The sequence below is a fragment of the Asterias amurensis genome, chromosome 18, assembly GCF_032118995.1.
Source record: "Asterias amurensis chromosome 18, ASM3211899v1".
Lineage (NCBI taxonomy): Eukaryota > Metazoa > Echinodermata > Asteroidea > Forcipulatida > Asteriidae > Asterias > Asterias amurensis.
The window spans coordinates 6825320-6844346 of NC_092665.1; the positions used below are offsets into that span (position 1 = coordinate 6825320).

At 40.3% G+C, this 19027-nt stretch overlaps 2 protein-coding genes and 1 pseudogene across 2 annotated transcripts; 2 read left to right on the forward strand and 1 right to left on the reverse strand.

Moving 5' to 3' along the window:
• LOC139950981 (alkaline phosphatase-like) overlaps nt 1–19027 on the reverse strand; it is a 179851-nt pseudogene that overhangs the window by 60821 nt on the left and 100003 nt on the right.
• On the forward strand, nt 8861–9673 carry LOC139950236 (uncharacterized). Its single transcript, XM_071948854.1, has one exon. It carries the CDS (start codon nt 8861–8863, stop codon nt 9671–9673), a length of 813 nt encoding a protein of 270 aa, XP_071804955.1.
• LOC139950240 (uncharacterized) lies at nt 16963–17644 on the forward strand. The gene has a single exon (XM_071948857.1). It carries the CDS (start codon nt 16970–16972, stop codon nt 17642–17644), a length of 675 nt encoding a protein of 224 aa, XP_071804958.1. The 5' UTR covers nt 16963–16969.

The window sequence follows — 19027 nt, forward strand, 5'->3', positions numbered from 1 at the left end:
AAAAATGTATTTCCTGTTCACTTATGAATATAAAATAAATGGTTTAACAAACCATAAACTTCATTCAGCAAACCAAAACTGATCGTATTTGAGCATGAATTTATTACATCACCCTCAATTTTGTAAGCTCTCAAATTGGAAGGCTAATTCCTGCGCAGCCTTATTTTAAACACTTTACAAAAGTGAGCAGTGCTCACCCAGCCATGAATTATTTCAGGAACTTTTGGTGTCATATGAAAGTTGAGACCACAAGCTATCCATAAACAAAAACCTCAAATAATCATCAAGTGAGCAACAGTGCAGTGATTCCCCTGCACTATGGAGATCAAGTTCACTTAGCTGTAGACGGTCAAGTATATAGTAACTCTGACCATTACACGTCTTTTACAGGAGTCCTGTTGTACCAAATCTAAATCAAGCATAACACGCACGGAAACGTTTTAATGTTTTAGACAACGTTTAATGTGTTTCAAAATAGAATAAACAATAGTTAGTTGTGTTTAGATGGGGCAGTTTGTTTAGATGGATATAATTAATCAACAGTTATTTTAATGCATGTATGACAATTAATTTTTATAGCAGACGTTATATTTTAAAGCGTGATTTTCTAAACGTGTTTATTGTGACGAAAACTTTTAAAAACTGTAATGTTACGTTAACATTGCTATAAGTATCAATTTATCCTTCTTTTTGAGTTGATCACATTTTCGGGAAAATTTAATACGTCTTCTTTTCAAGGTTGGTTTCCAATAGTGCATTATTAAGTACTTGATGACGACTCTAAATCATTTTGTTTTTCCCCCAAAAAAGTAAAAAAAAAAATGGATTACAAGAAAAAATATCAGGACAGTTTAACAAATAGCAAAGAAAAACAAAAGCAGGTCACCTTCCTTGATACAGACTGAGACTGCAAAGACATAATTCATGATAGCCGCCTGTTTCGCCGGCCATTTTGAATTCCCACAATGTTAAATTGGTGAACAGAGCTGTACCCTGTTTAAGCAACAAAAACAAAACAAAAACTGGTAGCAGTATTCTTCTGTTGATATATTGGTGTATGAACAATACTTATTATGTTAAACTTTTGATAACTTGTGATCAAAAGGATACAGCGTTGTCAAGTAACCGGAAGACATTTCTTTTGTGCCGTATTTTTCCCGAACACGTCTCGATATGGTGAAGTGTACAATTCTTCCTCGTAGTTTTGCGTTTGTTTGTTGTTACAGGAGAGAGCTTTTTTTTAATGCAGATGAAACATTGGGTATTCGTTTTGAACTACCTCTGTATAAAACATTTGATGCTGCAGAATAACATGTCAAAGAGTGGAAGGTACATTTCTCTACAGCGACATGGTTTACCTGTCAAAACGGCATGAAACCAATCTTGCTGTAAGAAGGTTACCAACAAAAATACACCATTTTATTGTAAACTTGGACAATATAATTTTCCTCTTTGATTGTGACTTAATCTTTCGGAATACGAGCTGTTTAGTATACATACACCACACACGTGGACACATAGCATGCGGGTGGCCGAAAGTAAGCTTTCCATATCTGTGTTTTGATTGGTCGACTGAGGTTACCTCAGACAAATCAAACCAAGCCAAGATACGGTAGCATTCACTGCATTTGTCAAACTTAAGACGTCTCTCCTTCGTAGACACCCTTAATCGAGACACCGGCTTGGCCAGCGTTGAGGAACTACGCTCCTGCATGCTGGATTGGAACATCTAGAGAGAAATCACTGGGCAGGCTCGAGCTCCCACATGGCGCTCGACTTGATGTTGATTTATCCAATGATAGCATTGTATCCAATTGTATCTGAATAGCAGGTACCTGTCTTTATCTTTGCGGATAAAGACATGGTCCCAGTCTGCAATCTATGGGGAGTTCGTTTAGCTTTCCTGGGTCGACCCCGGTCTGCCCCCGTTACGTTCTAATAGCTTTAACGTCATTCCAGGGGTTCACCCGGGTCAGCCCCCAGTGCCCTGCTTGTGGAGTGGGTCACTTGGGGTGACCCGAGGTGCATGCCGTCACCACGAGAGGGCTTATCGAACGCACCCTATGTATACGGCAAACTGTAAGAAAATACACATAGAGGGCCACAGCGCCCTGTGTTGTAATGAAAATATATTTACAAAGCGCCCTCTATGTATAATTTATCAAAAATGTGTAATGTGAGGTGTGTGCAGATCCGGACATTGGTTGTGTGTGTGCTCGATTACAAAGCGCCCTCTTTTGCTTCAATTTACTACAAACGTACAGTGTACGGTGTTGTAACTCAGACTACAATCCGGGCCATTGCCCCCCCCCGCCCCCTTTCAATGATGGTTCTTACTGCCAGTATTCTGCGTCACACTCAACATTGAGAGGGGTGGGGGGGCGAAGGCAGGGGAGACAATGTTTATTATTGTCAGTAGGAAGTAGACAGGGAATGGTTTCATAAAACTGCAAACAAACGAAATGACCTGGCCCCTCCTGTCTTCCCCAGACTGGTAGGGGCCGCAGTTAACGAAGAGCCGGAGTGTCATTGATTTTCTCGGAGACTCTGATAGTAATATGGTCTAAAGCAGATTGAATCAAAAGAGGGTGCTTTCAGAATTAAGAAACGACTATGGTCACCGCTCACTGTAAGAGGAGGAAACCCGCTCCAAGGGACAGAAATCTCCTGCCACTACAAGTACCACGCGCAATTCTCCAGGACTAGGCGCCCGGATGGGTTGCCGGGGTCTCAGTGAAATCAGTGCTACTGGAGATTCTTTCCCATGTTTGGGAATAACATGGGCTGAGTCAGGGTGATTTAACAGAGGGCGCTACCACAAGTAGTTTGTAACAAGTTTGCCGTATAGGGGGGGGGGGGGGGGGATTTTGGGAGGACATAATCTCCTGACACACACCTGCCCAAAATGGGGACAGAATCTACGGGGAAAGATTTCCATGAAACATCGGCCCAAGGCGGAATCCTGCCTTACGTGTTAAACAAGAGTCCTTTAATAATCAAAATGACTTCAGTCTCATCAACAAATTGTAAATAGTAAATCATTTCAAATCGCAATGTGTTCATATGATTGTTTCTGCTCCATTGAACATTCTTGTTTCCTAAAAAGCATTGTGCGAGTGAGTTGTAGTAGACTCTGAAAAAAGGGATACAATAGGAAATCAGTTTAAAATTACCCTTGAGCTCTTGAGCTCAATTACGGTAGTCGAAGTTGCAAGAGAATAATTGGAAAAACACCCCTTGTCGCACAAGTTGTGTGCTTTCAGATGCCTTGAGATTGAGACCTTAACAATTAGAAAAACTACTTCTTCTCAAAAACTAGGTTTATTCAGAGAAAGCCGTTTAACTAACATTGTTTATCTTATTAATATCTCTCCAATGCTCATACCCAAGTTAGTTTTTATGCTAACAATTAGTTTGAGTAATTACCAATGGTGTCCATGCCTTTAACGTTGCTCTGTTGGTGGCGCATTCAACTAAATACATTGTCATTGCATTTCGATTTCGGAAAAAAAACACTGAGTTAGTGTTCGTAACCATACGTGAAAAGAGTGGTTAACGAAGCACGAAAGAGAACCATCTGAACAGTTTCTATATTGCGTACACAGTTATTTCTTTGATAATAAACTTGCACTTTAACTCACAATCATCAGGGAAATACATCAATTGAGCGGAAATAGAAGGAAACTGGCCAGGAACTTCAGGAAGCAATCACACAGTGCAACCCAGTAGGGCGGATATGCATGTAAAAACACCATACCATTAAAGCGTGTACAAATTGATCTCCATTGGTAACATACAGCCTCATCCAAACCAATGATAGTGTAAGTCACTGCCATAAATCAGTGACTTTACCACATACACAATGTAGTGTAGAGTGTTACACCATTGGTATCCATTCAACATACAGTATCATTCAAACCAATGGTAGAGTAAGTCACTGTCATAAATCAGTGACTTTTACACGGTGTTCACCCACAATTGTAACATACAGCCTCGTCCAAACCAATGGTAGAGTAAGTCACTGCATTCAATCAGTGACTTTAACACGTATCTTTGATTGGCTGCTCATCGCTTGTCAATCAAACCCCGAAGTAGACTGATGAGCACTTAAATGGAAATACAGCAGTATTTAAACGCGCTGCAGCAGCAGCAGTGTTTATAACAACTTTACATCAGAAGAGAGGAACTGAGAAGGTTTGGACTACAAGAACACATCATCAAGGTAAGTGTTCCTCATTCTACTGCCGGACTCAAGCTTTGGCTTCAAGATGCAAGTAGTGGGTTTAAGGTTAGCCAATTGCAATGTGGTTGCAGTTTTTGCTCCAAAAGGGACACCACTCGATGCAGCTGATATTCTCATGCAGTGGTTAGGTCTCCTCTCTCCTAAAGCTCTGCCATCTTAGTGACCTGTGGTGATACTGTGATTGTACACAAACATGTGCACCCAGTTGCATCTCCCTTTGAAACCATGCCGTAATTGCCTCAAAGGTTTTGTTTCTCGCGTTTATACTTGCAGGTGGTTTTGGACGAGGCAATTTTTACGCAGGTTTTCAGTGCAATGCCTTGTTCAAAAATTTGACTTCAAGTTCTTTTCCACTGGATTGACATAAACGGCGCTTGACGTTCTGCTCGTTTAAAACATATTGTTTAAAGATAATTACGGTCAAAAAGGTATGGCACTGCATTGTTTGACGTGACCGTTGCATTATTTTATATAGAGTAATTAGGTAAACTATTTCAGATTGAACAATGTACAAGATATGTACCCTAGAATAAGATGTCGATGGTCTTTTGGGAAACCGAGGGGGCAATAACCGAGGCAAGACGAGTGTATCGCCTGCTCCAAAGGTTTTAAGATAATCTTTACCCTTTATCCTCTAACAGTGTCCCTGTTTTTTGGGGTCGAACAAGTCATCGGCCTGGTGCTAACTGGCTCACACTATGACAAATAAGGGTTACGGCAAGCAACGTCGAGCTGCGTATTGCAATTTTGAGTTTGCCGCCAATCAACGTGTTTTGCCATCAATTGTCGCTGACGAACCCGCTAGCGACCGAAGACGGTCGAAATTATCAATCGTGTCCGTCGGCAAAGTTGTGACAGCCAAAAAAAATCATTGTGATTGCATTCAGATTTCGTTGGAGAACGTAACCCTCATTTCCTTGGCGCAGACGGCCGCAATTATCAGTCGCATGACATTTTCATGCCGTGCGATTCCGCCTATTGACCCAATTCACCTGACGTCATCATCAAAATAATCTTGGAGGCGCCATTTTGGTGGTCAATGTCAACGTGTGTTGTTCAGAGAAGTGCGCTATTTCGGCGACTCTGCGTTTACACGTAAATCTATTGCCCACCAACATGGTGAGCGTGGCATCAGTCGCCGCGTGTGACGCGCGTGCAAGTGGTCAATTGTCGTTTTGAGGTCGTCACAATTTCGTTGGTAGTCGTTGTCTGATGATTGGATGACCAGAATATTGTGAAGAGTGGGAACGCCAAACTCGACTGTTATACAACCCACACACAGACGGTTTGATGTCGGCAAACGAGTCACGTCATCGTCGCCACAACCCACCTTCATCAGCCGCCGTTCCTTGCCGCCACCCAATCCGCTGCCAGCCGTGTGACCCTTTTCCTGTTGTCGCTGAAGGTCGTTCCCTCCCCGTCAGCTAATTATGATTTTTCCCTTTGGGCTTTTTGCCTTTACTTTGCCGCCAACGTCTTGGGATTTTCACGGTCGCCACTTTCCGTTTGGCTAATGCCCCGCTACTATGTAAGCCAGCCTTATTAAAGGTTGGCTTACATAGTAGGGACGAACGCGACTAATTTTGCAGCCGTCTGCGGTCTCTAGCGGATTCGTCAGCGACAATTGACGACAACACACGATGAATGGCGGCAAACTCGCAGTTGCTATTCGCAGCTAAACGTAGCATGCCGTACCCCCTTATCGTCATAGTGTGAGCCAGCCTTAACAAAGGAGCAAATATAAAAACAATTGTGGTTTGTTTTGAATTAAGTTAGCTTTACTCTCGGTTCTACCCTTACTCTGTACTCTCAGTAAAATGTTTTCTAGTTCTATTTTGTGCGAAACATTAGTAAAAAAAAACTATTTTAAACATTGATGGAAAAAGGTAAATCGTGAACATTATGGATGTGGAAACAATATGGGTCCAAGGTTCACATTCCACTTTTGACAAAATTTGTTTTTCAAGTCAGTTTTTTTGTCTGAGTGGCTCCAAGTGACACCAACTGATCGCCGAGTAACGTATTAGGTATCATATTTATGGATCGAAACTGTGATGTCTCAAATTGGTCTTTCAAAAGTAACAACATATAATTCATTTATAAAGTCAACCTCCATGGTTCTTGGGTTGCTCTAGTCATCGTCAGTCTCCTGATGACCAGAGCAACCCAAGAACTGACTCCGCGGTAGTACAGTTAATTACGATCCTAAACGCTAAAATAATAGTCCCAGCCTATTTCTATTCCATCCGCCCAGGTAATAGTTAATAAGCAGTACAGTTCTTTTAAGAACTGATAAGTCTCCCGAGCACCCGAACAATCTACTCCGCGGTAGTAGCATTAAGCAAGACAGTTATCTAAGAACAAACTCTACCTGCCAAATAGATACACACATGGTGTTAAGGCGCAAACCAAATTATATACAACAGACCTGTTATCATTCGCACCCGTAGAATGGCAATCCGACGAATAATACACAATAATGACATCGAAGTCTTATCTAGCGCACGTATCTACCAACAAGGTACTCAAGGCGCTGAGTATAATTTTACCAACTTTCAGAAAGATAATTTATTGAAGTGATGAACTCGAAGAACTCGATGAGAACCATTTATGTAGCACCTAAGAAGGAGTTACAAGGTGGCACGGCGTATACAGCAGCCAACAACGGGTGCACCCCTTCACTTTTCGATAAGTGCACTGGGTTCTGTTACATGCGTTATACACAACACATGGGACCGACGGCTTTACGTTCCTAAGGACGTAGCAATAAGTGTCACTGCTCGGGATTCGGACCCTAACTCTTTAGATCAGAAACACCACACTCTGCTGATCAGAAACACCACAGTTCGGTGCTCTAAACCGTTCGGCAACGACACTTCTGTTGACAATAATATCAATTATAAACAGTTTTAACAATCTAAAGGCGTTCCCATTTAGTTGCTTTCAAAAAGACCACAACATTTTGGAAATCTAATGTCACAGTTTATAACCCCATGCAACGGTGACGCGAAAGACAGTTTGCTAACTCTAGAATAAAAGTCTCTTCGACAAGATATTGTAGTTACATTTATTTTACATTTATTTACAACAACTGGGGAAACTGCCCCATTTCTGGAAAAAGTACACTAAATAACTATATCTTTGATTCTACGGAAACTAATCAGTAAACTCAAAACACTTCGTCTCAATCTTGTCAAATAAAGCTTATGACTTCAACTCTGACTTCAACTCCGACCAAAATGTTCAAAATATTGGGTGAATAAATTTGGCCCACCGTGAAAATGTCCAAAGGTTAAACTGTCCTCCGGTACAAATGTCTTGCTCCACTCTTCTTCTAACACTTTATGTAGGCACGTGTCATAGACTCTCCTGCCATCCTTTTTGTCCGTCTCAGAACTTCCATTAACGCTTCTCACTCCATGAGGGTATAGTCCCTTTAAACTTCTAGGAGAGGGTTAGATTCCCACCTCAACATCATGGCCATCTATAAAATAATTATTAAAACAAATACAATAATGCCTGATGCTCTCCTTCATTTTGATAAATACACATGCACTTCTCAAATCATTTTTTTGTCTGATTTATTCTTCTCAAAAAAATGGTGAACTACAAATTCAGAGTATTCAAATTACAAAGCTATTCAAATCCAATGCCCCATTAATACAGCATGAAATACACATTTCCAAGAACAATTTAAGTTTCAAGAATTCTGCTCAATTAGAATGAATATCCTCAAAAACAATAAGCACATTTTCAATTTACGATTTTCTCCTTGTTTCCAATCTCAAATTGCCGATCTCTGCCGCCTCAGTTCTCTGCCAATCAATTGCTTAAAATAACAGCCTGACTAATCTGTTTCTGATATAGCATTACAATTGCAGTAAAACAACAACCTCAAAGGTTGTTATTGTAGCGCGACACTGTTGAGATATAGGCACTTCCAAATACCTATCCAAATTCTTTCTATCTTTCTCTCACTCAAAATTTCATGATCCTTCTTCAATAAGAACCTATGTGAGACTACTGCCACTCCCTAAATTATTGCATACCACAACTTCATGCAAAGTAGCTCAATCCTTCAATGCACAACAATACCTAATTATTCACACCAGTCTGTGTGACCGACAAGTACGAAGGCAAGTGAAGGCACCGACCTCTGCACTTCTATTCATAAACCAAGTTACAAAATTAGCATAATAACAAGAGTTCACAACCTTTGGGGAGAAAAATACATATTCAATAGTGGATCTACCCCTTTAAACTTAAACATACTCGTTCATTAGTCTATCTGCTCCTGTAAAACAAACACCATACATTAGAATGGGGGTAATTCTTACAACTAATTAAAGCTAACTTTGTTTGTAAGTCCAGTTCTTTTGAAAAAAGTGATTTAAAAATAAAATTAACAACCCCTTCATTTACCGATTTAGTTCATCAAACTTAGAATTTAATTCGGTTAGTCAAATAATGTACCGTTTTATCAAATCTAATACCTTACGGGCGTATACATAAAAAAAGTTCGGACCAACTGACACATGACCAACCCTCCCAGCTACAAAAACAACATTGCTATTAATGTTGTAATTGTTTGTTTTCCGTCTGTCTTTCAATTTACAGATGAAGATTACTATAGCAGTGGCCATTGTTTTGGCTTCTATGCAAGTTCAGTTCTTGGTGGCTACAGCTGCAGTTTCACCTGATTCGGGAATGACGTGTAATTCTTGCTGCCAGGGCCCAGCCGGTATACCGGGAATCCCTGGATCTAATGGGAACCATGGTCAAGGACTTGTAGGCCCCAGAGGTGATGCAGGCTCCCCTGGTGAGGTAGGTCAACCCGGGGCTAAAGGAGACAAGGGGTCAGATGGACTGGTTGGTGAGCCAGGCGCTAAAGGGGAACATGGACTGAAGGGAGATCAAGGAGTCGGTCTACCAGGGAAACAAGGACCTCAAGGTCTGCCTGGGATGAATGGTTTGAAGGGGGAGAGAGGTGAACCTGGACCAGCTGGACAGACCGGTGAAGCAGGTAAAGGTAGTACGCGACGGTCCGCCTTCACTGCAGTGAGGAACTCCAACTTCAACCCTCCATCCCCATGGGGTCCTCTGCCCTTTGAAGAGTTATTGTTTTCAGAGGAAGGGACTGATTTCAACTTGAATAACGGCACGTTTACGTGTAATGTGCCTGGGGTATACGTATTGATGTTCTCAGTCTTAAAATTATCAAGTGGGTCTTACCTATATGTCCAGCTTAGGAAGAACAGTAACGCCATTGTTACAGGGCATGTAAACGATGCAGATTATCATCAAGTGAGCAGCAGTGCAGTGATTCCCCTGCACCGTGGAGATCAAGTTCACTTAGCTGTACACGGTCAAGTATATAGTGACTCTTACCCTTACACGTCTTTTACTGGATTTCTGCTGTACGAAATCTAAATCAAACATAAAAACACACGGAAACGTTTAAATGTTTTAGACGACGATTTAAATAAACTAATATGCAACTATATAGTTTTTACAAATATAATAATAATGAGTTAATCGTGGAAAATTGAACGTGTGTTTAGATGAATCGAATAAAATTACTTTATTATTAATTGTTTTATTATTTGCAGGACAATAAGTATGGAAAAGACGTTTATTTTGAACATTTGATTTTGCAAACGTGTATTGTGACAACAATTTTCAACGTGTTTTTGTCACATAAACAGTGCTATAAATATAAGTTCATCCCTTTTTTGAGTTTATTACATTTTCGGTAAAGTTTGAAATTTCTGCAGCCGGTAATTCCGTCCGAGGGTGCAATGATGAGTCCTTGAAACCATGATGAGTCCATAAAATGCAAAATGGAACTACGCAACAAAAACTGACAGTTTATTAAACAGTACATACAAAACTTCAGATTCCTTGATACAGACTCAAACTTATAATTCACTGTGGCCTCCGATTGTGCCGGCAATTTTATTTCAAACATTTTAAATTGGTTGAAAAAGCTGTACCCTTTTAAGGCAACAAAATACAAATAATTCACCTAACAACTGGTACCAGTTGTCTTCTGCTGATATATTCGTTAATGTACATTACTTATGATATTAAACTAACGACAACTTGTGATCAAAAAGAAATTGCGTTGTAAAGTTACCAGAAAACATTTAATTTGTGTCGCTTTTTGAACACGTTTCGATATGGAGAAATATTTAATTTTTCGTCGTGGTTTGAGCGTTTCTTTGTTTTCACTTGAGAAAGCACTTTTGTTTAATGCAGATGAAACATTGGGTATTCGTTTTGAATCACTTTCGTATAAAACGATTCGTTAAACCGTCACATCGGCATGAAACCAATACACCATCTTAGTGTGAATTTGGAAAATAAAAATTTCCTCACTTCGACCGTGACTTAACTATTCGGAATATTAGCTGATTACACAATGTCGCATTTTACCTTACACAGAAAGGTTTCGTTGACAGTAATATTGTGACCCACTCTGTGATTTTTGTTAGAACTATATTTGCATGGTGTAGCCTGTTGGGGGTAAAAAATATTCTTATAAAATAGCACTATATGTAAGCTTTAACATAATACATAATGTTAACATATTTCCAACAAGTAAACCAGACATTTTAATAAATAACCTGAGCACATGCAAATTTATTAAAAATGGGGTCGAGTTTAAAGGGTTAAAGTCACCTGGAAATAGAATTTTTTTTTTTCAAACATTAGAGTTACATTAGAGTATATTTATATTAACAATAACATTACTTGTTGAGTTATTGTTTGTAACGATTTACATGTTTAAAAAATAGATAAAGCTGTTTGGGGTGACTCCGCCTACCCCTTTTGTGAAGTCAATCGAGGCAGACTTTGCCTCGATCGTACATTGAACACACGTACGTGCAATTACATGTAAGTTCTAGTTTTTACGTTTCGAAAAAAGGTTTATTTCTTGCATTTTTACGGCAATGTCAACCACGTGTATTGCTGCTGGAGGCAGCAAAATAACTAAAAATGGGGTCAGTTTGCAAAGTGGTTCGGTCCGACGTCTTTTCCAGCGCTGTGCAGCAAACACTTTGAGCCGTCCTGCTTCAAATATCGCGCCTCGATTGACGTCACGAACAGCGCCCTATCGGGTCGGGCCTACTTTTAAATTTGTTAATTATGGAAAGTAAATTTAAAGAACCTTAGTTAAATGTTTATTCATATTCTACTCATCAAAACACGTATTTTAGTGAGTGACAAAAGCTTTATTTTGACAAAATTCCATTTCCAGGGGACTTTAAACACACTGGTATTTTAGCAATAACGCTCTGAAAACAACAGTTTTGTGGTCAAATTTTAGTCTGATTTGTATCCTTTTGCGCGAAAACATCACTTTACTTGTAATTCGTTTTTAACAAAAATGCATACACTGGCTTATTTCAAACGGGAGTAACTTAGCAACGCGATACACCCAAAGCTTGGACATTAAACCAAATAACTGCTGCTGGTGTGTTCTTTCCAGCCCCTGCATTTGAATCAAATCTTCAAATTGTCAACATCTGATTCATTTCACAATTAAACAATTATTACGTTAAAGGTCGTCAAAAACACAGTGTTAATGTTTGCATTAACGCTAGAATACAAAGCATTGTATTTCTACAAAACATGTTTTTGTTCAATTTAACTATAATCCATTTAGTGTACTAGACGTTAAGATATATTGCATAGTTTTAGAAATAGTCAGGTGTCACTTGAATGTTTTAAATACATTCAAGGAATGAACAATAACACCGTATCAATTGATTGTTTTGGTTTTTGTGTTTTGCGTATTTAATTGATATTGAACTAAAATTATTGGTAAATACAATTTGCAAGCTGAACTAATTTTCCTAACACTGTTTTACTCATTTTTGTCAAAACCTACAACATCTCAGCAAATAAAATTTAAGGGAAACTTTTTACCGTTTTACCTTCAAACAGTGCAAGTTTACCGTAAATCAGTGAACATTGATTTTGCGTCCTTCTACAAAGAGTACACAAACCCTAAAAACTTGTCAATGGGAAGTGAACAGGGAATGGGTTTAAATAACGTAGGAATGGGTTGCCCAAGCATTTTGGCCGGGATCGTAGCCCCCGTTGTCGGAGAAACAAAACTCGGCTTATTTGACTGGCGACAGAACATGTTGTTTTCTTTTTGCTTCCGAAAAACTGCAAACAAACGAAGTGACCTGGCGCCTCCTGTCTTCCCCAGACTGGTATAGGCCGCGGTTAACGAATAGCCGGAGTGCTATGGATTTTTCCTCGGAGTATCTGATATCAATACGGTCTAAAGCAGATGGAATCAAAAGAGGGTGCTTTCAGAATTAAGAAACGACCATGGTCACCGCTCACTGTAAAAGGATGAAACAATCTCCAAGGGACAGAAATCTCATGCCACTACAAGGGCCACGCGCAATTCTCCAGGACTAGGCGCCCGGATGGGTTGCCGGTGTCTCAGTGAAATCAGTGCTGCCGGAGATTCTTTCCCCTGTTTGAGACACTAACATGGGCTGAGTGAGGGTGATTTAACAGAGGGCGCTATCACAAGTAGTTTGTAACAAGTTTGCCGTATAAGGGGGAGGGAATTTTGGGAGAACATAATCTCATGACACACCTGCCTATAATGGGGAAATAATCTCCGGGGACAGATTTCCATTAAAAACACCGGCCCAAGGCGGAATCCTGCCTTAATACGTGTTAAACAATCAAAATGACTTCAATCTCATCCAAAAGTTGTAAATAGTAAACACATTTTGTTCGCAATGTGTTCATTTAGTTTGTTTTGCTCCATTGAATATTCTTGTTTCCCAAAAGCATTTGTGCGGAAGTAGACTCTGAGAATCAAAGGATACAATTGAAAATCAGTTTAAAATTACCCTTTAAGGGCAAAGGCAGGACACATTAGGAAACTTTCAAGGACTAGTCACGTCTTTCCACTTGGTGTATCTCAACATATTCTTAAATTAACAAACCCGTGAACATTAATTTGAGCTCAATTGGTCGTCGAAGTTGCGAGAGAATAATGGGAAGACACCCCTTGTCGCACAAGTTGTGTGCTTTCAGATGCCTTGAATTTGAGACCTCAACAATTCCAGAAAGTACTTCTTCTCATAGCCTTGCTCAAGGCAGTCGAATTATTCACTCCGAAAAAAGACCGCCGCTGTATAAAAACCCACCCGTATTCACTGTGCGTAAAACCCACCCGTATTCACTGTGCGTAACATCGCACGACACGATGCCCCCGTACACTATCCGCATGCGGAGGCCGTCAAGCCGACAGCCTTGTAGGATCTGTGTTGAAGCCACTGACCTCATTACTATAATAAGCGAAGAGTTCCCACTGTCAGCTCATTACCATAATGCCCGCGAAAGACGAGACACGTTTACCTCACACACCACCACCACGGACGCATGATGGGGTCCAAAGGTCGTGATAAGGGAAGTGCGTGATTGGACGTCAAAATGAATAATTCATTTGCCTCACATCCTGTGTTGTCTGATAGGTCTGACGAACGATATACATATTCATGAGCTGCATACTAGCATATCATCGAGCCCCCCCCCCCCAATTTCGTCCACTATTGGAATTTTTTCAATACAACACATTAAAACGGGAAGATACAGATCCGACAAGGCTGTCGGCCTGACGGCCTCTGCATGCGGTTAGTGGTGTACGAGTGCGATGACTTGTGTGAACAGTATTCGTGCGATGTGACAGTGTGTATACGGGTTGGTCATTCGGTGTGATCGCAAACACCATGCACAGGGTATACGGCGGGTGGGTTTACAGCTGCGTCTTTTCGGAGCGAATAATGCGACTGCCTTGAGCAAGGCTATTCTTCTCAAAAACTAGTTTTCTTCAGAGAGAGCCGTTACTTACAATGTTTTATACTATTAACATCTCTCATTTGCTCATTACCAAGTAAGGTTTTTATGCTTACAATTATTTGTTGAATTTTGAAAGGTATTAGAAAATGATTCAAAACAACAGAATTTAGCCATTAACTTATGGTTTGGTGTAACGTACCCCAGAAAAGGTGTCTTCAAATTAAAATCCTCAGTTTGTTTAAACAAAGTTGTTAAAGCTTGACTTGAGTAGTATAAATTTGCATCGGGGATAAAAAATATTAATTTTTGGTTTTTACCCATATACACCGATGTGTGTAGCACTGTATACTCAGTACTTTCCCGAGTCCTGTGAAAAAAATCACAAGCATTTTTACTCGTGTGGGATTCGAACCCACGACCTTTGCAATTCTAGAGCAGTGTCATACCAACTAGACCACCGAGATTGCCCGGCAGCTAGAGGCAGTCCGAATCCTATGTTTAGCAGCGGGTACTGCAAACGATTTAATAAATGTTAAATTTGCATCGGGGATAAAGAATATTAATTTTTGGTTTTTACCCATATACACCGATGTGTGTAGCACTGTATACTCAGTACCTTCCCGAGTCCTGTGAAAAAAATCACAGGCATTTTTACTCGGGTGGGATTCGAACCCACGACCTTTGCAATTCTAGAGCAGTGTCATACCAACTAGACCACCGAGATTGCCCGGCAGCTAGAGGCAGTCCGAATCCTATGTTTAGCCCCGATGCAAATTTAACGTCTATTAAATCGTTTGCAGTACCCGCTGCTAAACATAGGATTCGGACTGCCACTAGCCACCGGGCAATTTCGGTGGTCTAGTTGGTATGACACTGCTCTAGAATTGCAAAGGTCGTGGGTTCGAATCCCACCCGAGTAAAAATGCCTGTGATTTTTTTCACAGGACTCGGGAAAGTACTGAGTATACAGTGCTACACACATCGGTGTATATGGGTAAAAACCAAAAATTTATATTGAGTAGTTGGTAAAACGTTCGTGTAAAATGCAATACACAACTGGCCTTATGTTGCTTTATGTGCTTGTAAATTAGTCTGTTCTGACAAAATACATTAAAATTGACAATGTATTTTTATTTTTTTAACCTTGTTTGAGGTAACAATTTAATTTAAAATTTAATAAATGTCTGTTCAATGATAAAAAGCGAAACTACCATTGGAATTTCGAGCCAAGGGGGCAATGATGTGTCATAGAAACAATTAGGTGAATATTTTTGCTCGAATAATATGAAAATGTTATGTTTATTTAAACAAAACTAACTTCGGTGTGCTAGTGTAGTCAACACATTCACTTTGCTTACCAATCGGGCACTTCGAGCCGGATGGTGGCGCATTACTTCTTCCTTTTAGTTTGTTTAAGTTTACAGATTTTAGTGATTGGTAAATGTAAATGTAATCATTCGATAAATATATTTTTTGGATTGACAAAAATTGATCAGACAGAAACAAAATCACACTACAATTGCACGCACGTTAATCTCCCCCAGCTGATGGCTCTGTGGTGCCCGGAAGCTCAGTTTGAAATTTGAAATAATATTTACAAACTGGGGGGGGGGGGGGTCGAACACACACACTAAGCCCACAATAACATCCGAGTATTATAAATAACGCCCTTTGTTGGTATAACAATTGTGCAGCTTTAGTTTTAACCATGGCTTTAACCTCCTCTAATATTAGGAAAGGCGAGGGTCAAAGGTTTCCGATTATACCATAATGTACGTAGGGGTGTACCGAACGACAAAACAGCGAGGAATACAAATCAGCGATACTTCGCGCTATGTAGAAATAAAAAAGGACACAAATGACGTTTAAAAGTACGTTTACTTAACAAAATCATGTGTTTGTATAGCTTCATGACTAAAATTAAGTTATCTGAATATTGACCATGAAAATATAGATCCTGAAGAAGTAGAAAAGAAAAAAAATGTTACAAAAAAGAATCTCTCCACAACGACCCCTTCCACATGTAACCGTCCATTGCACGCTAAGCATTGCGCGAAATTTTACTCATTTTCACAGAGCGGGTCACTGGTCTCTGGCTACCACGGCGAACAAGTACATGGACAAGGCGAGGAAACACCAGGGCTACGTTAATATAAAGATCACAGGTTCAAATGTCAAAGTAATTTGTTATAGTGATTTATTTTCATCAAACATTAAACTAAAATGTATCCAGCCAGGTTCTCATTTAGGCCTGGCGTTATTTTATTTTTTTTATCTGTATGATTCAAAAGTGGTATTACTGAAAAAAGTCGGTCTGGTTTAAGCGGTTGTAAAAAAAGTTAAAAGATGTCATGTTTTGGGTTGTTTGTTTTACTGTTTTCAAACACTATAATCTTGGCTGTCTTTGCTACAAACTGGACAAAATACATTCATTGAATTTCTTTTTCAATCTATAAACTTCTGTACGAAAGAAAATAACAGTAAAGCCAAAATGGAATTTGGTCCAGTAGAGGGCGCCCCATTGTTGCAGTTTAACCAGGAAGCATATCTGACCACGTGGGCAATGTAGTGCTGTTCATGGACCCCGTGAAAAAGATGCGACATTGGTCCATTGGCGTAAATAGTGACGTCTTCTCCACTTTGAGTCTCTGCATCATTTGGGACAAGCGCTGGATGGTGAAAATCGGCAGCCTCTGCACAAACAAAATAATAAAACAATGTTTATCACAATAAAATTATGATACTAATTTTTTTGTCACAATAGTAAAATAATTGTTGACATAAGTTAATGATTAACTCTATAAGTTAATGATTAACTCTATGAAATCACTTGCACTGATGGCACCGTTCAGATAAGACGTGCACCAACGGAGCTCCGCATTTACACGCATGTACACACATCCATACAACAGCTTGACCATGGGACCGAAGAGGAAAGGGCCGAGGGCCCCGGCCAACGTGGAGCCAAACCCAGCTACATCGGGTGAGGACAGTCCGGACATCGACGACAGCAGAAAACAATCTGGAGCGGATTCATCGGACTTCAAAATTTTCGTCCGGGCTACACTTAACAAACTGGTGGAGGGGCAACGCCTTTTAGAGGCTCAACTTGGGGCCTCCATCGAGTTCAACAGCGAGAGGATCACCACACTCGAAAAAAACAAAACGGAATTGGAGGGATACATCAGCGGTTTGAAACAAGAAGTCGGCACCTTAAGAGACCAACTAGACCGCCAACAGTCCGAAATTAATAAACAAGAACGTTTTTCGAGACGCATCAACTTTCGTGTTGTCGGAATGGAGAGAGTCGAAGGGGAAAACTGTCTCGAAAGAATTGAAGACCTGCTAATCGACAAGTTCCACTGGGTCGACGCACCAAGAATAGAGCGAGCTCATCGAGAAGGTCAAGACAGAACCGGTAAGCCAGCCCATATTCTGGTTAAAATGCTGTCATACAGGGACAAAATTACAGTACTAAAATCCCATCGCTCTGCATTGGAGGGCCTACCCCTGTTCGTAGTTGACGACCTCACGGCGAAGGATAGAGCAGAGAGATACAAATGAAAACGGAGGTGAAGAAACTGTACGACCGCGGAACAAAGTTGCGTTTCTTTGCGGGTTTTTGGCGTAACTCTACGGGAGCTCAACACAAGTTTTACTAAAAAAAAAAACATCGTTTTTTCACGAACAATAATTTAATTGTGGAGCCATATCCAGACCTACATTTCCAGTAATAAGGTATCTTGATGTGTTGAACTTTTTCAGAGGTGTATGGTCCTTAAATAAGCTATAAGTTATATATTCATTTGCTGTTCACGTTTGGTTTATAATATAATCTCTTTTTGCTTTGGTTTTTCTTATAATCTGGTTAGGGTAGTTTGTTTTCCCTCGTTTTTCTACCTATCTGCCTGGTTTGCGTCAAACGTGGGTTTCATTCCGTATTGCTACCCTTTGTTCTTATTTTTTTATTTGCAGAGTTCCCAGGGGTCTTTTCTATGGCTAAATTCCATCTAGCTTTGGTTTTTGGACGGGTTCATCAGTTACGTCACGGGTCCTTTATGGTCCATGGCGGGTGGGGTTGGGTTTGGGTTAGTGGTTTGGGGGAGGGTTTTTTGTCCAACCTTGTTTTTGTTTTTTTCTGCCAGTGGCCCTTTTTTTGCTGGTTTGGGGGGGTTTTGGTAATGTAAAAACTCTGGAGGAGGAAATATTCAGTATTATAACACCCCTTGCAAGTATTGTGCCTGCTCATTGGTTTAGAGCGCGTCACATGACATGTCTTAGTTTTGCTAGACGACGGCCGTGTGATAGAGCGTCGGTTTGCCATGCGCTAGTCCGAAGACTAGCACATGGCGCCGTGCGCTAGTCCGACAGACTAGCACACGGCGTGCAGTACCCAGACGTCCGTTGCGTGTACGAGGATGATAAATTAATAGTCTGTAACCATTTCGGATTGTCCGACACTACATGCAACACAGTAGGTAAAAGTGTTTGCAATCTGTGTTCGCGTCGTCCGTGGATTGTAGCATTCAGGTCTGTAACTTAATAATAATAATACAGGTTTTAGAAATGTTTGGGGTGTTATAAAACAAATATTGACTGCTTTTACTCGTGCAATGGTTAAAAACTATGACTCCCTCGGTGATCCCCGGAGCGTTCTATTTTCCCTCGGCTTCGCCTCGCGAAAATAGAACGCTCCGTGGATCACCTCGGGAGTCATAGTTTTAACCATAGCACTCGAAGCAGTCAATATTTGTATACTAGTAAAACCTTTTTTTCTGTACAGTCAAAGCTTTCGTGTATACGATATGTAGAGAATGTTAAGGCTATTGTGTTGGTTACATGGAATGTCAGCTTTCTTTCTATTATTGAGTTGCCTCTACTGTTTCAAAGGATTGTAGATGATTAACGGTCAAAGTACTTATATAAATCAACGCCAGCTCCTATCCA